The sequence below is a fragment of the Falco rusticolus genome, chromosome 1 (genome assembly GCF_015220075.1).
Source record: "Falco rusticolus isolate bFalRus1 chromosome 1, bFalRus1.pri, whole genome shotgun sequence".
Classification (NCBI taxonomy): domain Eukaryota; kingdom Metazoa; phylum Chordata; class Aves; order Falconiformes; family Falconidae; genus Falco; species Falco rusticolus.
Window position 1 is genome coordinate 76,789,953 of NC_051187.1, and position 24,287 is coordinate 76,814,239.

The 24,287-nt window shown below is 39.6% G+C and overlaps 1 protein-coding gene across 1 annotated transcript in view; it reads left to right on the forward strand.

Moving 5' to 3' along the window:
- The window catches only part of SORCS2 (sortilin related VPS10 domain containing receptor 2), a 579,315-nt gene that overhangs the window by 303,356 nt on the left and 251,672 nt on the right, over window positions 1–24,287 (forward strand). Inside the window, 2 exon segments of the mRNA XM_037385456.1 lie at window positions 14,412–14,430; window positions 14,432–14,515. Coding sequence (XP_037241353.1) covers window positions 14,412–14,430; window positions 14,432–14,515 — 103 coding nt within the window.

Genomic DNA, 24,287 nt, shown 5'->3' on the forward strand with positions numbered 1-24,287 from the left:
TTGTATTATTCTTGCTAATCTCACGCTGTAGAATAGATGAAATTGTGAGCAGGTAAATAAGGAGAGTGCAACTATATTGAAAAGGAGTTGGAAACAAAGATCACTTTCCTCCTGAGACATTTATGCAGCAAAGCAGAGGGTCTTTTGCAAACACAAGAGAAAATTATTGCCATATGTAATCTTTTATGTAATATTGCTAATGAAAGAAAGTATTACCACTGGAAAAGATTTCCTTTGTCCAACCCCCTCCTTAAATCTACGTGTCTCATTTTCATGAATTTGAAGTGCAGGAATTCAGGGCCTGTGTTAGTGACAGAGGGACGAATAGCCCATTTTTATGCATTGTACATAATGATGAAAGAGCAAACCAGATTTGAGTCATGTAGGCTACCTCTTAAACTTGCCCAAAGCTTTCTCAGTAAGAGGTGACTAAGCTTTTTAGGTTCTGTAGCTGTTTCTGGAAAGGTCGTTGCATCTGTTAAGTCCTTCATTTGACAGAATAGCTTTTTTCTTGTTCTTATGTAATATCATCTATGTTGGCCTATAAAATATTATGAATGTTCTTTGATAAAAAAACCAAACACTAAAAATATGGGTTAAGATTTTTTTACTTGTCTTAATCATTTGACGTGAAATTTGTCTCTCTTTCTTGAAGTACATTGCAGATGCCCCTACTATCCAAATTCATTAGATCTTTTCAAACCTGTTAAGTGCTGGCATCCTGTTATTAATACTCTTGCAAATTCTGAAGTAAACAGATTTCAGAGACACTTGACTGTTAGTGTGAAGACAAGGTCAAAGAGTTGAATGACAAGTCCTCCTGATACAATAAGACTACCCATCAATCAGTTTTACTAGCAACTTCTTAATAAAGAAAAGAGATCAGAACATGACAAAATAGTGCCTTTGAAAATATATGTGCATGACATCCATTTTGGTATCCTTGGAGTAGTAGTTAATGATGAACAACTATTATATATGGTCTGGAAATATGGTAGTCTCCTGTAGGAGAACCTCTTCTGCAGTTTAAAACTTCTGAAACTCAGAAATTGAAAAAAATTGTATTATGCCAAAGCTTTCCGAACAACATATTAAAGTAACTAAAATAAGGAAGATGGTTAAATTTAATTTAAGAACTGCCACGTTTTAGTATTGATAACTCAAGGATGGTCATTTACAGCCATTAAAACCAATTTTATTTCAGTTACTGAATACTCTTTTGCATGAGTGTGCAAGCTTCACTGTTAATGCATTCGGCAAATACACAGCTCAGAAGCTAGGTCATTTTCCTCTAGCTTTCTGCTGAAAATTTTTGGAACATTTCAGCCTGCCATTGTCTTTCATTTCCTTAAATCTTCTGTGGCATTTATTCTACAAGGTTAGATGTTACAGAGAGGGTAGTCACTGGTAAAGTTAAATGCAGCCAGTCTACCAGTTTAATAGTAGGACAAGGTCTAAAGTTAGACAGATGGCCCTGGAAGAAGGAATTCATTTTATCTACTAATTAAATGTATAGGAACAACAAAATTATGACTCAGATCTCTCATTTTTATTAGCACAGGATATAAAAAATAAGAGAAAATATAAAATGCCTACCTGTGAAAGGACATCAGATGCATTCAACATTTCAGATATTATATGTGTCTTTGAGCTATGTTGTGAGGCTTTTTCACTTGGTCATTATCTCAAGATGATAATGAGAGTTTGTGTCAGTAAAAAGAAAACAGAAGTCAGTCCATACGTGGAGATCCAGGCTGAACACAAGATACATTTATGTGTAAATGTACTTTACTATACGAAGCTGAGAGAAGGAGGGCAGATTGCATTCTGCTGTGTTCCGTGGGATTACCACAAGTGTGGGGCAATAGGCATTGCACTGAGCGACTACCATGGCCACTCTCCTTTTATTGTCTCCAGTGATAGCCAAAGTCTTGATTTCTTTGAAAAAGACTGCCTTGCAGTGGATGTGGTTTGGAAGTAAGAGCAGCACACGTGTCTTAGCCTCTCCCCAAACACTGGAATGTTGGTTTTCATTTTGCTGGTGTAAGATTGAGCTGGTTTCTGAGTCATGTTTAAAAGTTACTTAATAAAATATGCCTAGTGGGACTAGTGGCTAGCATCTGGGATCTGTACATTTATTTGTAGATATGTGGTTGTGCTGAACTTTCAACTATGAACCTGAGGCTTGACTGCATATACCAAGAGGTTTGCCAGAGTTTTATAGGTTAAATTCCCCAAAGCAGTGGTTTTGAGTGGAATCAACAACAGCAAGGAAAAAAAAAAGAAAAAGCTTTCATTGGGCAAGCCATGTACTTTTTTCATATAAGCTTGACTGCTCTGGACATTGGAAAATACTTGGTTATATGACTGCGAAAAGTAACGCAGCTAAAATGCTTCTGTGCCCCCCTTTCAAGCTGCAAATGTATAGTCTGGGATATGACTGCAAATTTCAAATTTCATATCCAAAGATTGTGTAGGCCCTGCATTGCAGGTTCTTTGCTTATCAGTAAATGTGAGGGTATCTTTTGTTGGATTAACCAACACTGCTGCACAGTTGGGCACTTCTTTGACACAGGCAGACTCCAAGCAGAGTTCTGATTCCAGTGAACTTAAAGACAAAACAAAATGACAAAGCTTTTGTTTTTAGTATGGTCAAGTCTTTATGTGAAATTGTGCATTTCCTAGAAATATTCAGATAAGTTCCTTCTTTGACTTGGTGCTCTAATTGTGTTGATTGTCTACAGAAGTGATTTTTGTTGCACAGTATCTTCAACAAAGACAAATCATGTTAAATAATTTCATTAACTGCAGAATCACAAATTGGTTGAGGTTGAAAGGGAAAGCTTGACATCATTGAATCCAGCCCCCTTGTTCAAAGCATGGTGCTCTAGACCTTGTCCAGTCGACTTTTGACTATCTCCAAGGATGGAGATTCCACAACCTTGCTGGGCAACCTGTTCCAGTGTTCAACCACCCTCATGGTAAAGAAGATTTTTTTCTTACATTTAAATGGAGTTTAATGTGCTCTGGTTTGTGCCCACTGTGTCTTGTCATGTCACTGGGCACTGCCAAGAAGAGTCAATCTCCATCTTTTCTCCCTCCAATCAGGTATATATGCACATTGATAAGGTTTCTCTTGAGTCTTCTTTTCTCCGGGCTGAACAGTCCCAGCATTCAGTCTTGCCCTGGGTGGAGGATACTCCATTCTCCAACCATCTTTGTGGATGTTTGCTGGGCTTACTCCAGTATGTCCATGCCTCTCTTGTACTGAGGAGCCACAGTACTGCAGATGTGTCTCACCAGTGCTGAGTGGGAAGGATCACCTCCCTTGGCCTGCTGGCACTGCTCTTCCTGATGCAGCCTGAAAGACTGCTGGCCTTTTTTGCTGCAAGGGCACATTGCTGGCTTACGTTCAACTTGATGTCCACCAGGACCCTCAGGGCCTTTTCTGCAAAGCTACTTTCCAGCCTCTTGGCCTCCGGGACGTACTGGTGCATGGTGTTGTTCCTCTCCAGGTGCAGGATTTTTCACTTCCCTTTTTTGAGCTTCATGAAATTCCTGTTTGTCCATATCTCCACAAGATATGTCACTGATGCATCAGCTGCTCCTCACAGTTTTGTATCATCTACAGACTTGCTTTCATCATCCCAGGAATCTCTTTCTCATCACCTCAGAAGCTGTGAAGTCTGCTGACATCCATCTGCAGCTCTTTACTGCTAGACCTAGATCTTCTACCACCACCACAAGAGTCCTCCAAGAAAGGGGCCCATCTCCTGCTGTCCCAGCTTCAGTGAGAGACCTCAGACACCCCAGCAGCCCCAGACCTGCAGAACTGCATATTCTGCTGCCAGATCCATCTGGGTTTTAATGGTAGATTCTTGGGGAAGCAGGAGTACGTGTAATAACCTTCACTTCTACAAAAAGGACTCATTTTTAGATGCTGGATCTCTTCTTAGTCCCCCTTAATGCCAGACAAAAACGTCATTGAAGTTTTCAGCTCCTTGAGTGCTTTGTGTTATTTTGATTGTAGATAACTGTTCTTGTTCTGTGGGGGTTGCTTTCAATTGCACTTGAAATTACATGGCAACAATTTATAGTGGACCTGGCTTCCGTTGAGAACAGTCATCATAAAGTGAACGAATGTATTAGCACAGGGGTCTTCAAACTACAGCCTGTGGGCTGGATACAGCCCCCCAGGGTCCTCAATCTGGCCCCCGGTATTTACAGACACCCCCCTGCCCCCCCCGCCGGGGGTTGGGGGGGGAAACCAAGCAGCCGCAGATGGCTGCCTGCCACTGCATCCGTGCGCCGGCCCCCTGGTTAAAAAGTTTGAGGACCCCTCTATTAGCATGTCACCCTGGTATATATCAACCCTCCCTCCTGTGAAGCACAGGGTCAGCTGTGAACACATTCTTAGTGCCATTTTCGTTTTACAAAACAGATCCAAGCATGGCATATATTCAGAAGTCTTCTACCAAGGATCCTCTCCTTACTGTTTTAGTTTTAGAACTTTCATTACCATGGCATGGAAGCACCATCGATCCATGTGGAAGTGTTAATGGCCATCAAACCCCCTGCTTCCTGCACTTGTTGCTATGACATGTGATCTTCTGAGTTTGGAAACTCCTGTATAAATGCATGTATTTTTCTTAGGATTCTGTTTCCTAGCAAAATGTGCTGCATTTGCTGTGGCTGGCCCTCGTAATCTGTCAGCATAATTTATAGGAACACTTCATGGCACCTTCTGCTGCTAACAGTCTCTCAGAGTCCTGCAGAAAAGGCTGGTTCTGCCTCCTAATTTTAAGAGCCATGATGGTGGCACTGTTTGTCTTTTCTGGATCTATTTTGGATTTATGTCTGGCCAAGGCTTTGGAAGAGCTGCTATAAAAGCAGAAACATCTGCTGGGGCTTTATGTGCTGCTGGCTTGCCAAGTTCAACAGCAGGCCAAACTACAGCTGATGGGCTCAGCCCTCCCCAGGTGTCACTGCAGTTACAGGAGAATGACTGCAAGGGAAATTTGGCTGCTGAAAACTCTAAACAAAATAATTTTTTTTAAAAAAAAGAGTGTCAGGAATTGTAGAAGGCTATTAGGAGATTATGACTGGGGTCATTAGCAGGTAAGAAACATATCCTGCTGAAGTGGCTGTGAGCACCTGAGTTCCCCTGGTCCTCCTGGTAGTGCAGCACCCTCAGGGGTGCCTGCTCCCATCCTTAACTGCAGGCTTTCCCCACTGCCTTCTGCACACTGCCCGCTCAGGTGGCACAGACACATGGCGATTTTAAAGGCTGTTAGGAAATCCTCATCTTGTTTAACTGTCTGAATGTTTTCATTATTTCATGCAACCTTGCTCATGGGCAGACATGGGTGAGGCAGGCGGTGTTTTTGACATGGACAAACTTCTGTTGCAGCAATTCAAAATGATGCCTTAAAATCCTTTGTAAAAGCTCTGTTCCTGTTGTAGTTGTAATAACTTAGAATAATCACTTCTTTGACACTGTAGACATGGAAACTGATATCCTGGATGAACTTGTGCTGCATCTGAGCATTGCCCAGACTCCATCCATGACGTGTTGTATAACAGTTTCAGAGAAGCATGCCAGAAACCCCACAGCAGAAAACCGTGGGGCAGTTGATGGATCTCTAATACTCTCACCATAAGGCTTGATACCTTCCAGAGTCTATTTATCTACATTTACTTCCTGTTTAGGATATTTTCATTCTTTATAAAAATGTCCAGTTACTCCCTTAGTTCTGCCAAGCATTTGGCTTCAGATGCAGAGCACCACAGTCAAATTACTGAGAAAACATTGACTTAATTTACCTTTTTATAAAGTGCTACTACCTAGCTATATAATTCACTCCCCCTCCCACCTTCCCCAGAGCAATCATAAAATTGAGGTCAGCACTTCAGCAGCAAAACCAAAAAATCTACAAATAGAGTTAAAAAAGATTTCCACTTACTGAAGAGTATGTAGCTGTTATAGTTGGCAGAGCCCATTACTAGAGGAATAATTAGTCGGATGTGAATGTGCATATACAGTTTAATAAATTATGATCAGTTTCTAAAATTTTGTAAATGTTCTTGTTGCAGCCAGATCTATCCAGTGGTTACAAGAAAACTTGCTGTTCTGGTCAGAAAGCACAAGGCCAAGTTCTCTCCTCTCATACATCCCAGCATCCTCCTTGCCTTCCCAGGAGCTGCCTGACTGAGAATAAAGTTGTTTCAGAAATATTTCAGATGTGTGTAGTGGTTTAAATAAAAACCTTGTGCTGTGGTAAATACCTAGCATTTTTCCATGGTGGAGAATTTTACTGTTTCTTGCAAACCTAAAGAAAATGTTCTTAAACCATCCCCTTTCCCCAAAGAACACATGTATGTGAGAAGAGAAATTTTCCTTTGCAATTACTCATTTCCACTCACAGTACTTGTAAAAGAGGAATTGTACTAACAGTGATGTAAGGATGTGACCACTTCTAGCAGTATAGTTAGTACATACAATTTTGGAAAATTGCATTTTAGCACCAAAGGCTTTTCTTTCTTTTTTCCCTAAATTTTCAGCAGTCATAGCCTTTTTTTCAAGGGTGAGTGGTTGTTCAGACTGTTGGAAGGAAGTTAACACTATATAGGAAGTGAAGTATTAATTTCTTTTGTAGGTAGCAATTACATAGTTCAGTGAAACCACTGTTTTTTTTCCAACACAGTAGTTTTAGAAATAATAAATTGAGCTTTTGAAGGAAAGCCTTTTTATTAAAAAATAAACACCTAATAGTAAAAGTGTTTCTGTACTCTAATCCAGCTAGCATTTTTATGGTACAAAAATTCCCAGATTAATAGTAATAATTTTTGTAGCACTGTGTGAATTTTCAGTTCTGGTATTTTCTTTATGTTTCTAATATGCCAGAGCTGTCCCTCAGTAGCAAACCCCTCAAATTCTCCATGTTATACTCCATTCCTTGCTGAGACCTACTGATGCAGTACTGGATTTGCACCTGCTGAAACTAAATCTACACAGGACCGTTTCTTAGGATAAGAAGTTTTCTTGCACACTAACAGTTACATGATATGTTGAATTCAGTGAAGAAAGTATGGTAACAAACTGATCTTTCCCTATTTAACACAATTTCATTCTCATTTTCTACTCCCTTATTTAGGTCACTCCAATCCTTTGTGGGAATGAGTTGTAAACAGAATTGCTGAACCGATCCAGGTTAAAAAGAAGTCTTCAAAGCCATTAATTTGAAGGTGGATCGTGTCAGTTTTGTTTTTAGCAGGAGCAAATGGCTTGTTTAGAATGATGGTGTGGAATTGTTAAGGTGCCCCCAAACCTGGCTATGTCCAGCTACTGCACCCTGAGGGCTGCCTGCTCCACTGCCTGCTCCACTGCCTGCTCAAGCCCTGCCTGGGTTGCAAAGCTACCAAGGAAGAAATAACACAGAGCTTTTACTTTTTTACAAAAGTAAGACATAACCCTGTGTTCCTGGCAGTGTCTTGTCTGCTTTGTCACTGTGACACAGCTTGTCTCATGGTTGAGTGGATTCATCACAAATATCTGTGTACTGCAAGCATAGCTACAGGCTGTACCTTCCAAGACATGCCGTCAGCGAGTGCTGTGTGTTGGTGATGGAATTAATGTATCAAGGCAGTAGTTTCACAATAGGTGTCTTACCTAAACTAACAGTTTCTGGGAGAAAAGGCGATGGCTGCAGGTAATAGAAGCTAATGTGATGTTTTGCGGACCTGTAAAATATAAAGGCTAATTATTGGAGATGTGCAGCAAAGTAATAAGGAGCTTGAAAATGTAACTGATAAGCAGAGCAATTATAGGCTAATGAGCAGGATGTTTATGGTATATTGAAGGACTAATGAAGGGCTGCAAAAGATAACTGTGGTGGTATACAGTGAAACTCTGCAAAGTAGGAATGTTTAAATACAGCACTGAAAGATATGTAGTATATACTAAAAACATAGTTCTGCTAGCTATTGGAGTTTAAGTGTGTGTGTATATTGTACAGGTTAAGAAATTAGCCAAAACCAGTACATGATAAATGCATGACAGAAGATACCAGTAAGGAAAAACATGATACAGTACATAAGTATGTATTACATAGCCTGAATTTCTGTGCCAAGTAACATCTCCATCCATACACAGAGCTCCGTTTATAACCTTCCATGTTCCCTCATAAGAAAACCTGAGTGGTTCCTGTTCTGTGCAAAGCTTTCTGTCCGGACAGCTCTGAGACAGGGTAATTCCTGGAAAACATGGGCTTTGAAACACTTTCTGCAAAGGTAATTGCAACCTCAGCATAGAAAGTTGTAGCATGGCATGCCAGTATGGGGCACAGTCAGCCCAGGTACCTTGTAACGTTAGGGGAGCCCACTGTTAGACCCTCAGGGGAGAAGCCAATGTGTAGCATCATTTAGTATTTGTCTTCTGTGATTTGTAAGCACCTTGCAAAATAAAGCTGTGCTCCATTCCTCACTGTGAAGTTAGTAACCATAGTTTCTGAGGAAGGATCTGACTCCCTAAAGTCACCTAGCAAGGTGAATTGGGTATATTTAATGCATTGAATAAAACTCCGGTTCTAAAATTTGTGACATTATGATCCTCCTTGTGTTTTCACTCTGTATGAATGCAGCTGTTCAGTGTTTTGGTTTAATTTGGGTTTTTTCTTTTTTTTTTCTGTGGATTTTTTTAGGTCAATATTTTACAATCAGATATATACTTACAGGTTACTAAAAAGCCACTAAAAATGGTCACCTGCCCTTTATTGTGCTCCCATGGAGTGATCAAGACTGTAGGGCTCTTCATGTGCACATAATAGCTGTAAAAATGGGAAGGAATTTCCGTAACTGTATAAATGCAGAGTTGTACCATATTCTGTACTCATCACAGCATTACAGAGCAGGTCACTTCAGCTAAGAAGGCTGTTGTGATAATCCACAGTTCTTGAAAATATCTGTTATTAGCATATGTGATCAATATAAGTTATCGGTAATGGTTTGATAAGTAAAAACAGGATTCATTCATCTTTGTAGTGCTTTGGGGAAAAAAAGGTAAACTCTCTATTGCCTAAATATGAAGTTGCTAAACTGTTTATCTGTTAGCTCTTGCCTACGCCATTGATTCTTTAGTGTAAAATTGGATTAAGGAAGAAAACATTTCTATATTTCTGGTTTTGAGAAGAAAAATATGTAACTTCAAAAAGACTCAACTTTTCTGGAAAGCAGAGAGAGAAGTATTTTCAGAAAGTACTCCAGCAGAGCTGATACCTGATGAGTAATCTGTTAATTGGATTGCTAGGGATCATACTGTTCTACAGCCTTTGAAGAAATTTTCATCTGCACGAATTCCTCAATACATGAGTCAGGTACTGGAATGCAATGTTATAATGTGTTTCTACTCTGAATAAAGGCTTTGGGGTTTTGCAGGTTTTTTATTGCTGTTTAAAAAGATTTTATGAGGCTAACCAAAGTCTCTGCAATTTCCACACTGTACATGTAAGAGCCCTTGAAATCGTCTGTGCTGTTTAAGTAATGAAGATACATTAGTGTACCACTTCTTTAAAGATATTCCTTTGGTTACTTTCAGTAGGTTTGTCCTGGCATTTGAAGTGGGAACTTCGGATGTATCTGTTTTAGATATTCCATCAGCCAGTTCTTCATTACACTACTGTTCAATAGATATCTATTTTCCTTACAGATATTTGAGGTATAGGAGATAGTGTTGTCTCTGTTTTTCAGGTAGAGGACCAGAACACAAAGGAAATCCTGGTGTTAGACATAAGTCTGTGATAAAGTAAGAACCTGAATTAATTTCTCTTGCACTTTAAAGTTCATGGTATAAATACTGGATTGTTCTTCTGACCAAAAGGAGAGGAAGGTGAGAAGATGATGTTGAAATACATTCTGGAGAAAAGGAAGTGAGAAGTCCAGTGGGCATTATGCATAGATCCAGTCTTCCTTGATTCTGTAGCACACATCTCAATTGAATCTTTTTTTTTTCTTTTTTTCCCCAACAACTTCAAGCAGATCTTTCCTGTTTTTGTGTTTTGTTTTGTTTTGTTTTGTTTTTTTTTTTCCAAAGGCTTTCTTTTCATTTTGCTAAGTAATCCATGAGTCATTTGAAATCTCTTTGTTGTTGCCTTCTAAGATTTTCAGTTAATAGGGCTTGTACAGTATAGCTCGTATAGCTAGAATGGAACATGAGTTAATCTTCAAGAAGAAAAGGCAGAGGAAATCCAATAAACGTATGTGTTAAGTGTTCCAACCTTTCTCTTTCCAATGCATCTCTTCTATTAATTAAAAACAAATTCTTTGGGTATTGAATTTTACTTGGGAATGCAATTTTCATCTCTCTAAAGATTTTCATTAAATTCTCACTATATAGATTTTAATGTTTCTTATATATATATCAATTTATACTTGTAAATATAATCTGGAAAAACAATTAACAATGAGCAATACTGTATCATAGGTGTGAGTCAAGTCGTCAGTGGAGAGCGGTATAATGGTAGCGAAGTTTAGACATGCAAACATTTGGTTCGGTTTTGGTTGCTCTTTTGGTTTAATTTCTTCTTTCTTAATATTTCTGTTGGAAGATGCTTAGACTCAGGATTTAGGTACAGTTCCAAATTATGTTAGGCATAGATTTATTTTAGCTCAAATATAGGAAAGTTACATTTTTATGGCTGAGACCCAAATTTCCGAAGTGTTTAGGGGCTTTGGAAGTTTTGTTTAATTGGGGTACATTTCGTACCACTTGAAAGTTTTCCCAACTGTTGTTTGAGGTCACAGTATTAAAACAAGCTACGAAGACATAGTTCTGTCAGCTGTAATAGCATTTTATGATATTGATGTTTGTTAATTGAGCATGCTGCTGTTACAGTGACGAGTGATTTTTCCTTACAGAAAAAAATTAAAAAATGGCACGTTTCAGCAGATGTACATGATTTCAAAGAAGCTATTACCCAGCCGCAAGCCGTGTCAGGCACAGGTTGTGTGACGTCTGCATCAGCACATGAGTTAATCACGTCATTCCAGCATCCGATGGTCCCATTGCTCTTGGATGGCCCATCTTGCTGTATCCACTGGAATGTTTCACAGAAAGCCAAAACACTCACTAACGGCCTCCAAATCACTCAGAACTGCAAGTTAGACCTATCTTTAAGAAATCAGACTTTACAGGTCTTGTTCTGGAGTTCTGCTGTTGTGCTACCACTGCAAAGGATGTTTTACTGTTCTTATCAGGTACATGTGTATCCTCTTTTCATTATACCTTGAAATATATTTTAACGAATTTTTAGGGAGGAAAAAGAATGTATTTATCCTGAATAACACAGATGGTTCATTTGTGGATTTTGATTTTGCTCTCCTTAACACTTTTGACACACAAGTCTGGTTTTTAACACACAAAAAAAGTATCCTTATGACTGGAAGAGCATAAAGGGCTCCTGCTCTCCTGAATTTGGCAGCTTCTTAATATGTTCTTGAAACAGGCATGCACTGAGATCCCAGAATTCATCCTCCCCAACCCTGTCTGTAGCCCAGTAGTGCAATTACAGGGAATTCCGTCCTAGCTCTGTGCCACAAAATGTAATTCTTTATATATGCAGAATCAGGAACTTGGAATTTGTCTCAAGTGAAAAAAAAATGTGATGACCTGTTTACTCTGGATTATAGCAGATTTGGAAAACCAATTAATTTGGTCAGTGCTTCCCTTGAATGATGTCCTTGAACTACGTTCTTTTATATGTAAATATCTTAAAGAATAGCTGACATTCCTTAGCTCCCTCAAGACTGAGTTATAGTAAAAAAGGTTTGGGACTCTGAATAAATTTCTCCATAGACCCACAGATTTTCTGCCAGTCTGGGTCTTCCTACTTAGGCATGGTGTACGTTTATGGATATGCATTAGTCTGTTGCCTCAGGCTGAAATTGGAATTTTCCCCCTCTCCTTGAGATAGCCAATTTATACCAGAACATAAAAAATGTTTGACTATACAGTTTTTCTACTTTTGCCTGAAAATAACATAGTTACCTTAGTTTACTCTTTTTGTTATAACCTTATTCTTTTCTTGTAGTACTTTTTAGAAGTCATGAGAATTAAAAGAGGAAGTTTTAGACTTGGACTTTATATCTTTGAAATGCTTTATCTTCTTTGGGCTTCTTGCCTGTACTGTTTTCATACCTTGATACAGTTGCTGCCACTGTCCCCCCTGCAGTGTTACTCTCCAGTGGTCCCATTGTATTAATCCTGGAACTGCCTCTTCAAAGTAAATTGGATCATCTTTAAGGTTCAGAGAATTATTTCAGCGAGTTATTGCTGGGAAAGCCACTAACCTGATATTCTTTCCTCAGAGAGAATAGAGTAGGTTCTGTTTCCATCATACATACTTGTTCTGCATGATTTCAGTACATCGGCCTAAACTCAGGATTTTAGTCTTTGGTTAATTTCTTTCTGTCAAACACCTCTGGCAAATTAGCTTATCATTGTCCATCCTATTCCCCTTAGAATTTTAATTAGCTTGGTGCTGAATACCCAGTATAGTGCAATTATATGCATTTGATTTCTACAGAAATATTTGTCCAAACTGAATTGCATTAACTTTTACAAAACTAAATTGCCAAAGTTGCAGTTGAAGCAATGTTATGGGGAAAAAATAGATCAAATCCATTCAGATGTCATTACAAAATAGGTAAATTCTCAACTTCAGGCTGTGAGTGTGGTCTGTGTGTCTTAGGCTTATGCTCAGTCATTTTTTTTGACTGGAAGAAAAGCAAGGTGTCTTGGTGTGCCTTAAGACCTGATCCAGGCATATCATTCTTTGCCCAATATGCTTGGTGATGCCAAAGGCATAGAAAGCTGCCCCATGGCCACAGGTGAGACTTCTTGTATCACATGGAAAGCTGGATGTGTGAAAGTAAAGTAGCCACCTCTGCCTTTGTACTGCTTGCCTTCTGACTTTAAACAACATCCTTGGTGCGGGTGGGATGGGACATGGGTGGGTAGAGGATGGGCACACAGTGCTCATGGAAGCTTCCTGCAGGCACCAACCCCTGTAGGACTGTTCTGCCTCATGTGGCTTGAAGGAGACCTCAGGCTGTGTGCCACCTGTCAAGGTGTACACACTCAGCCAGAGATTTGCTTTCTCACTTTTCTCTCACTGTACTCAGTCATGCTCCTATGAACTTCAGCAGTCACTCCCCTGGTCGAGGAATATGGGACAACAGAGCCTACCAGTGGGTAATGAACATGGGAGACAACGGGGCTATGGGGCAGGAATCACTGCCTAGGCAGTCCTGTGTAACACTGGGAGGGACACAGGTCTCATCCTGGTTCTCTTGGACATGAAAGTTGTTGTATGTTCACAATTGTTTGAATAATGCAGAGGTATTCTGCAGGGCACATTCAGCCTGGTTTGTTAAAGGAGATTGTTATTCCAGTGAAAAAAGCGTGTATAGAGTGGAAGTCCTCCCACAAGTTATCTGTCCTAGGGAGGCATTCTTGGTGAAGAAGGGACAGGTGCCTTAGAAGTGTCTGAATCCCCTTCCAAATGTAAAAGGAAAAACTGTAAATATGGAGAGACCATATGTTGCAATTTGATCCTATGTAGAACAAACAAGGCTTTGTCCAAAGTGATTTAATTTGGGATGTGACTTGCTGTGAGTTTCACTAACTGATGTTTTCCTATACTGACATTTCACTTGTGCGTTCTTTTTATACTAGACATTGCCCATACAGGCACGTATCACACATAACATTTTTCACTGTAGGTTTTTCAGGCATGTGAAACAATTTCTGCTGAGTACCCACATTTGAAATATTCATAGATTTGTGTGTATGACACATTGATGGCCGAGTACTGACTTTGTTTTTATTAATTCAAAATGTAGTGATTCTCTGAAAAGGAGCTGGAGGAGTAGGTGGATAACTTTATTGAGTATGAATTCTGATTGAGGTCCATTGCGAGTCTTCCAGACCTCAGGTCAAATTGTTCTTTTATGCAACACCAGGCTCTGAAGTTGGGTCTTCTTTTTCTGCATAGCTGAGGAGGTGCTGTTAGTACTTGCTGGTGAGTCTTTGCTCTGCTTAGCTCTTTTTCTCCCACCTTGTGGGTGGTGATGGAAAGGTATATGTGTTGGGCTACTGTCACTGCATGGTGCAGTGCCAGGATGGAACTAGCACTGCACGGTACTGCAACATGCAAACAGAACCAGCCATGGTTTTTCAAACCTAGAAAAATATTCTTAATAGTGGCAGGTTTCTTTTAGTAGCTAATGATCTCTGAAAAGAGCAAAAGGATGGCGGAGAAGCACTGAAAATAGTTAGTGCTACAAAGTGGGGTTTTTTGCAGTTCAATGCTGAAGCCTTTAGAAGAGAGCACTTAGAGATGTTTGATTTCTTTCAGATCCTCAGATTTTGGGACGTTTATACACGAAGTTGAATCTACAGCCTGGGATTGCCACTGTTATTGACAACTTCTACATTTGTCCCACCAACAAAAAAAGGTACGTAAAAAAGAAATGAGTTTTTTATAGTGCAGCTGAGATTCTGCAACTATATGAAGTGTATTTCAGAAGCTTTCAAAATATGGGAAAGTGGTTTCCACAAAGTTTCGGGTCACCTTAGGTGCATTTGTAAGGTATGGAAGCAGGGTATTTATACTTCCTTGAATAACATAGAAAGGAAAAAAATGCCTACATGGACTCTGAAAACTTTTGAGGACATTTGCTCCTGGCAATTGAGTTTCCTTGAAGTTTTCCATGGCGATGAAAAAGGAACTTTTGTTGGTTTTCAGTCATCCACATAAATTCTGGGACTAACATTCAACCTCTTCATCTTTATGCACAATTTCAAAGTCCTTAAATGCCCATTCCTTAATATAAAGCATAGGGATTGGGCTGGCTGTCATTCAGAATTATGTTTATCCTGTGTAAAACCTTAATTAAAAATAAGAAAACCCTCTCCTTAAACTCTTGCTTAAAAAATGTTCCTGCATCATTACCAAACCAAAAAGCTTTTCATGGAGCCTAGGAAGATTAAATGGACTTCATAAGTGAGGGCGAAATCGACCCATTGAGTGTATTTACAATGGATGTTATATTAGAAGCAACAGGAAGAGCAATTATGAGGAAAAAAAAAGAAACAATAACAAACCTTCTATGTCTGCAAAATGCCTGTGATTTGTGAAATACATTGTGAATAACACAAGCACAGTAGGTCTTTCATGAAATAAGAATTTTCTCTTGATAAGGGCCTTTTAACTCCGGTGTAATACAGAAGCATTGATTTCATGCAGAGGCCACTGATTGGAAGGACAATGTTAGTTGTGTTTATCTGTCTGTTCTGCTTATTCAAAAATCAGTGGAATCTGCCTGAATGATTAAGTACATATTTTATTTCTCTTGCCATTGTCACTGGAGTTTTTGTGCACAAGCTATGCTATGCCTGAGCTTGGTAATATATTATTAATCTGCTGCAAAGTCAGTAATTATTTTTTTTTGTTTCTTGAAGTGGAACTACCACCAAGCGCAGAGTTGCTGCAGATTTGTGTCTCAGGCATAAGATCTACTGGTGACTTCAAGTCCAAAAGAATAAAACTAAAAATCTTTACCCATCTCAGTTTCTGGGATAAAGGTTAAAAGTATGAGGTGAATGACAGCCCTGGGGAGGATTTCTCCAGCTCACCCAGCTACAATGTAGAAGCCTGTGCAAGCACAGTGGGGTCAGTGACAATGTCCTTGTGCCAGTTGTCTGGCAAAACAAACACTGGTAAGATCACTACTGAATTTCAAGCCTGAAGGTCACACCAATGTTCACCTCAAATCTCATGTTAACCCTGTCTTAGAAAAATCTATATTCAGTTCAAGAAGTTTAAGTTCTTAGAGATGCAAACCCTGCTTAGTAAACTCATATTGGAACCCATCTGTTACAGAAAGTCCCTTTGAGTCATTAAATATGCTATTTTTATGCAGAGATTTGCTTCTACGGAGGTGTTCAGTAGTATACAAATGACAAAAACATGAGAGCAGAAAGGATTTCTAGGGCCCATAAATGATGCTAGAAGGAGATATAGTTATACATGCAAATGTACATACATACCTGTATACATGGTAGAAAAATGGTGAAAGTGTTGGGGTTAAATGCTTGAGCTGACAGCTTCAGATTGGTCTTGGAGCTGTTGCAGTCACGTGTGGCAGGTAAGAAGGAAGTCTCCATGTAATAAGAACTTTGTCTGTTGTAATGGGAACTTTTCTGGTGCTGGACATTTGATTAGGACACTAAGACTACCATTTGATTTCACAAAAGTTATTTAGAAAGATGGAAGAACATAGAATCATAGAATCGCTTATGTTGGAAAGGACATTTAGGATTATCGAGTCCAACCATTAACCCAAGCATGGCGAACTCCACCACTAAACCATGGCCCTAAGCACCACATCTACACAGCTTTTAAATATGTCCAGGGATGGTGACTCAACCAGTTCCCTGGGCAGCCTGTTGCAATGCTTGACAGTGCTTTTGGTGAAGGAATTTTCCTAGTATCCAATCTAAACCCCTCCTGGTACAACCTGAGGCCATTTCATCTTGTCCTATCACTTGTTACTTGGGAGAACAAAGTGACCCCAACCTGGCTACAGCCTCCTGTCAGGGTGCTGTAGAGAGCCGTAAGGTCTCCCCTGAGCCTCCTCTTCTCTGGACTAAACAGTGTCCATTCCCTCAGTGTCTCCCCATCAGACTTGTGCTCCAGACCCTTCACAGCCCCGTTGCCCATCTCTGGACGTGCTCCAGCCCCTCAATGTCCCTGGGGCAGTGAGCGGCCCAAACCTGAACCCAGGATTTGAGAGATGGCCTCACCAGTGCCGAGTGCAGGGGGTTGGTCACTGCCCTGGTCCTGCTGGCTACACTGTTTCTGATCCAAGCCAGGATGCTGTTGGCCTTCTTGGCCACCTGGGTGCACTACTGGCTCATACTCAGCTGGCCAACTGTTGACCAGCATGTCTCCCTATCCATCCGTTTGAGTACAGCTACACTGGCGTGGAATGGAACATATAGAGCTCTGCCTCCCTTTTCCAAGTTGAGCAGAAGTCTTGGGATTTCACCTGTTTCTGATGGTACGAGACTTCAGATCACTATGGCAAGTTTTCTTCAATCAGTTCACATATTTTGAAATGTGCTGAAAATGGAAACTGGAGTGCTGACTGTGCATACTGGAACTCAGCATGCACTGTAAATTTAAAGCATATGTAGTCCCATGCTACCATTTAGCATTTAGGGACTGGGATTATGCATGAAAGCAAAGATAAAAGACATTGATGGGGATTTTTTTAATACTTTGCATATTAAGCATTGTTCTGTGCTTTCATTCCATTTATCCATTGTAGACCTCATCTGGTGAAGAACTGATGCTGCAAATGTAATGCTCATAATTTCTACCTCAATGACATCAGAGCATTAAGCTCACCTGATTTTAGCTGTGTAAAATTCAGGTGTCTAGTCAAGCCCTCTACCTCTACAGTCAAACAAGAAATGTGGGTACCTCCAAGCATTTTATCCTGTTAAAATCATAGTTCTTTGTACTTATGAGAATAAAGATTGCATGATATTGTGGAGGTTCCTATAAATGACTCTGTGACTGTTGTAGGTCTGAACATAGTCTCATTTCGGCTTCCTGCATGAAGACATACAAAGAGATGTGTCATGGTTTAACCCCAGCCCTCAACTAAGCACCACACAGCCACTCACTCACGGCCCCCATCCCCAGCAGGATTTGGGAAGAGGATTGGAAGGGTAAAAGTGAGAAAACTTGTGGGTTGAGATAAGAATAGTTTAATAATTGAAATAAAATAATAATAATGCTGATAATGTTGACAAACTATAATTATTATAATAATAGTAATTAAAAGGAAAATAACAGAGAAAAATAGAACCCAAGAAGGACAGGCTATGCAAATGAACAACTGCTCACTGCTAACTGACCGAGGCCCAGCCAGTCCCCCAGCCGCAGCCCTCCCGCCTCCGCCAACTCCCCCCTGGTTTTATTGGTGAGCATGATGTCATATGGTATGGAATACCCCTCTGGTCAGGTGGGGCCAGCTGTACTGGCTGTGTCCCCCCCAACTCTCTGTGCCCCCCTGCCCACTCACTGGTGGGGTGGCGTGAGGAGCAGAAATGTCCCTGGCTCTGTGTCAGCACTGCTCAGCAGTAGCTGAAACATCCCTGTGTTATCAACCCTGTTTCCAGTAGAAATCCAAACCAGCCCCATACTAGCTACTGTGAAGAGAATTAACTCTGTCCTACCCAAAACCAGCACAAGGTGGGAGATTTTTTTGTTTGTTTGTTTTGGAATGGAATTAGATTAAATACTTGCTAGAAGGTTCCAGTCTGGTTCCTGGACTGAATTATTTTTTCAGTTTCTCTTTGCCCGCATACCAGCTCCTGAAGCGACTTAGAGCTTCATTCAACATGCCTTTGCTCTGAGCTGCTATTATATGATACAGACCAACAGGCTTATATCTGAGCTTTATGTAGTGTATGTGAAATTGTACTGGAAATTTTAAGACCCTGTGGATGACTTTAGTTTGTATTTTCTTAAGATGCATTGAAAAGAAAAAATGTTGATACTTCTTATCTTCTGTACTTCATTGTTTAAGAAGTCTAAATTCAACAGATTTATGATGCCATTCATGAAGTGCATTAGCAGATGCAGAAGGTACAACAGCATCCTTTGCACATAGTGCTACATGGAAAAGGGTTTGTATAAAAAAAGAACAAAATTAAAGGTAAAATATAGGAATTCTGGCGACTTTGAACTAGCTGGTGGAAGGGTGGAGATCATTTATAAAACCCGCTAAATCTATGCAAAGAAGTAACACATTCCTTTTGTCTTTTACCCTTCTATGACGAACTTGTGATGAGTACTGTTCATAGGTCTAAGAAAATAATCAGGAAATAGTTTTATCAAGGTCGTGTGTACACAACTTTTTGATGATTGATGTGGATTCAGTCGGTCGAGCCTTTTCCTGGCTGAATGCAGCAGAACTCTGATGCAGAAATTGTGTTGCTGCAGTTACCACAGGACTCAAGCTATGTAACAGTTTTGACAAGAAATGATGACAGACCTCTGAGGGTAGAGCTTTAGAGGGCTTTATGTATTGCTCTGAATGCACCTTTCTGATGAAATCATGGGATGGAGGCATAAACCATGGCTGTATTTTTTGTGATTCAGAGCTGAATGGCAGTCAGCCAGCAGCACAAGTAGAAGACATTTGCAATACCTGAAAAAAACCATGTAGGCTTTTCCTAAATGCTATGAACAGTAGAGCAATAGCGAGGTAACACTGTAATTAAAAGTTCACGCTTCCAAGGATGCATTAATATTTGCTTTGCATTCTGGCTGGTTTTAGTGTAGTATAAACTTGCAACCAAAGACAGTGAAACTGTTATTCTGATGTAGTTTTGGGAAGTTGTGGAGTAATGAATCTCTGTGATGCCAACTTCTCCATTTAAAGCACTTTTTCACTGATCTATGACGTAAATAGCCTTACTTTATTCAGGCCTTGAAGTGCTGTGCATCGATAAGGGATGTTCCTGCAATTTAAACAACACAATTTATGTAATTATCTTCTTTCCAGTAATTACTCTCTGCTGATAGCGTCAAGTAGTGCAGGCATCCCCTAATGTAACATGTTGGGGAATTAATTTGATTTGTATCCTCTGTTTTCCAAACCAGCATTATAATTGTAATTTGGAAGTGATGCACACGATTTATGGAGTATGGGATTATGCTTTCCATAGTGTCAGCCTGGAGTCAGATGAACAAAATAAGCTCTTTCTACAGAAGACAAAAGTTAGTAGATTTCATATTCACTAAGCTAAATTATCAACAAAATATTTAACATTCTTATAGCACATATATGCTGTTGGATATAGAAATTACATATTTGCTGTAAATCTGTTTGTATAATGTTTCTGGGGAGGACTTGAATGTAGACACTGATTTTTTCCCACATTCAGCACATATTTTAATTTTCGTTGATGCTAATGCAACTGAGGCATCCATCCTTCTGTTCATATGCTTCTGGAAAAGAGACAGCTAAGCAGTGTATATTCAGGCTTTACATATTAAAAAAAAATAAATGTTGATTGTGCATACGCTGACTTGTTAGTTAAGTGGGTTGAACACTTACATTTCCCAGCTGTTGCAAGAACCAATGGCTGTACATTTTTCAAAATTAAAAGGCAAGATGAAAAACTTGTATTCTTGCTTGACAAACCATGCAGAACACTTAAGAACAAGTAAGGATATAGGTTATCCTGTACAACTCCCGATACTTTAAAATAGTATAAATTACACATGATGGCAAAAGGGTATTTGCCAGAGCTATAAAAACATTTCCCGAGATGCAACTGGCTTGAGCAATGTTTGTAAGCCCTTACAGCTAAATGCAGTCTTACAGCATTTTGACATTTGTCTTTCAGAGCAAAACAGTTGGTAGTGGAAGTTGTCAAAATGCAGTATGACTGCATTTACTTATAAGGAATAAATCTGCTCAAGTATCAATTTCCTTAGAGACCATACCAGAATGTCTGCAAACAGAGAGAGCAGAATTATCTTACACTTATATTAGTAGAAGTTGTCAACTATGGAATATTCCTTTCAATAACCTGAGTAGTTATTTCAGGAAGGTTTCACTGAAATTGCAGAATATGAATCTGTATGTTGTGATTCGTCATCTCTCAACCGTGATGCGTTCTTTCCTTATAAGCGGTGTCACCATTCAGTTTTATTCTAGTGATGCACCACCAAAGCACTGATGTAATCTGACTGCATCATTTTGCTTAAGAATTGTGTCCAGGACTGTTTAATTAATCTTCGGATTTTCAGAATGCTTCCAAAAGTATGCCCTGTAATCTAGTATTTTTTTCCAGCCATAGTTTTCTTGTCAGTGGATTATTGTGAGAGGCAGCCCTGTGCAGAAATCCCAAATTTTATTCACACACAGCTGATGAGCAGTTGCCTTGTTGACAGCCAGGAAGTTATTAAATGCAAGTGGAACTCAATAGGTGAAAACAGTCAGAAATTTCACTGAGCTATGAGCTAGAAGTCACCATCCACGGCAGAGGTTCATGTAGTACCACTGAAGCCAAGGCATACAGAGGGAAGATGTGATGGTTGCTATTTGATGGGGTGTGAGTATGTACATGTGGAAAAAGTATGATAAACCTTTGAGAAACAGAGAGTGGAACAGTTAAAAATTAAAAACTTGGAAGAAACACTAGGAATCTGGCTATTAGAAAAGTATTTGCGCTATTTACTGGCTAAAAGGAGGTTAGAAGCTACAGTTTTCCCTGTCTAACTGATTCCTGCTATGACTGAGAAATCAGTGTGTTTTCATACTTTGTATGTAAACAGAGCTTCATCAAAAATGTGTAACTCTTAGGGGGCTTTCATATTCTAACTCCTTGTACCACCTCCCGTAATTCAAAGCATTAGAAGCGTTACTGTTTTATTTAAGTATAACCTCTCTTAAACAGTAAATTATAAATGGATTTTTCTATATAGTGTGATGGAGAAAAGTTTTCTTTGTTTTCCATAAAATTTTTGCAGACACTTTCTGTGCACTTTTCCATCCTGGTCTTCTACTTACGGAGCCACAAAGGAATCCCCAGCTCTGGTTGATTAGATGCATTATTGCCTTTGAATACATTTTGCATACATGTCTACCAAAACATTGAACCATGCAGTCTGAAGCTGCCTCTAAACCTTTTTGTTATAGTTCTGCTCCTTTTAACCTATAACTGATTTATAGTCCAGCACCTGGAGTAGAGTGTGGCCAAAGACTTCATCTCATTTAAAAAAAAAGAAGGAACCCCCAACCCACAAAAACCCTCAAACCAACAAACCTGGCTAATAATACAAGTGAACAGTAGAGTGCCATGACTAGTGTGCAGGTTTGCCATGGTAGAATAATTACTCATCAGGGCAGAGGTGTGCGGGCTAAATGGGTGCATACTTGAACAGACATTCTGTGTTATTATTCTATCCTATAATTTATTTGATGCTTAATGTAGAGATCTCAATTGAAGTTGTTGAGATTGACCTTCCACTGTGATTTTGTAGCCTAATGTGCAACTTCCACATTCTTTTGTGCTCAGGCATACAATTATTCTAAGGAAAAATAGTCCTGTCTTTACTGCATGCTTATTATAGATTCTTTTGTTCTGTTTTTATGAATTTCCTGTCTAAAACTCATTAATCATAAAAGCAGACCAACAACTACCAAAAAGCTGTAATGTTAAATTAAGTTTACTGTAGTGAAGCCAAAAATAAAAAGACTAGTTGGTGGGAGTACGACATAAAAAAGATTTATGTGAAAATGGAAAGACCTGTGAGCAAGTGTTAAGAGCCCATTGTGCATATGATTCTGCACTTGAGAGACATCCATTTCCCTCCTGGTAATTCTGGGAAGAGAAGGAATCCAAGCATCATATTTTCAGCAAAGTTTTATTTCCTATTATGATGAGCAGGGGTCATTGCTTGGAGAAATAGGAATAGTCAATCAAGATCATATAGTAGAAAGCCAGTCTGAAGCTACCCTCATCACCTGCAGCGGTGTGTGCCGCTGCGTGGGTGGCTAGTCAGAGAGCAGCCATAAACGGGAAAGCAAAATGTTCCACACCAGAGGGGTTTTTAAGATCTAGGATTTTGGTTTGGTATGTCTGAAAATAAGGGCAATTTAGCAAAATTTAGACCAGCCTGTCAATTCAAAGCTCTTTATTTTAAAATGTAGATTCTCATACTTAGGCCAAAATGTAAATCTGAGCCATATGCCAAAGAAGAATCTAGGGTGGTGATGGTAGATTTACTGTGCAGGACACGAGGCAGATCATATATGTCCATTGTCCAGCTTGCCCATGGGCTCATTAACCTGAAAGTACTTCTTAATTCCTCCTGTGCTTGAGATAACCACTAGTGGGACAAACAAATCAACTAATCAACCCAAATTGTCTGCGGTAGGTCTCTAGACCTGAATGAAACCCAGGCTTTTCTCCAGCATGGCAGAGACTTTCTTGTGTCCCAGCTAGAGCTACAACTGTCTTCTAATCAATAGCTAAGAGGATCATGCTCAACTTTTTTTAAGACTATACATTTCCACAAGAATATCATCCTAGAAGACTTTCTGATGCAATATGGAGCTTGAAGAAATAAATATAACAAGGAGGCAATTTATAATATCTGGCACTATGTCAAAGGAGAAGGTGTCCATGTGAAGAGTGAATAGAGATGATTCAGGTTTGCATGGAATCTGTGACAGATAAAACCAGAAAGGAAGAGGTGTTTATATTAGCAGTCCTGAATCTTTGCAAAAGGAAAAAGGAGAAAAGAAAGAGAAGCTAATTGTAAAGAGGAAATGGTAAAGGATTAGTAACAAGCTCCTTATGGTACTTAGTAAGTATTTATTTGATTGCCTGGTATGCTATGATGAAATGGGTACAGGTAGGTCTGTAGTCAGGTTTCTGCTAAACTGGAATACACCAGGTGAGATTTTTCTGTGATTAATTTAGATTATTTATATCTGTTGCTGTTATCCCACGTGTTGAGATTACTTCCATCTAATTATTCCGCCTAGAGGCACGTATCAAGGTTCCTGTGTTACAAAAGGGAGGAAATTGGGAAATCTTTCATCTTAACTAAGTCTAACCACAGCAACAACTAGATGATAGGACAATGTTGTGGTGGTTATATGAAAACTTATAAAGAGTTTTTGAAGAAAGACGAATAATACGGTTCAAGAGGTTTGCAAGAACAATGTCCAGTAGGCATATTCTCCCAGATAGCCTGAAAATAATGGTGTAGTGTGTTTGAAACATATTCATCATGTTTACTGATGGATCTTCTGCATCTTCTGGAGACCTGTGCTTTTCCTCCTCATTTCCCCAATGATGGAATGGAGCACAAGTCCCAGCTTCCACGCTTCATGCTCTGCTAGCATTTTCCAATCTACTGATGTGTCAAATTCTGCTTCTCCTTACTGCAGCTGTTCAACTTCCCTCTACTTGTGCTGACCAGAGAAACTCCTCTGGCTTTCTCAGGAGTAGAGATGCAGCAGGAGTTTCTCCCCAGGGCTGGCATGGAAGCACAGTGGAAATGAGCAGGGTTTAAATTGCTTCTGTGTCCGTTTTGCAGGTCTGACAGTGTGTTTGCCCCACTGAGAATTCCTGTGGCTGCTGCCCCCTGACACTGCCAGGAGTAAAACTGCTGCTGCAATCCTGCTGTCAT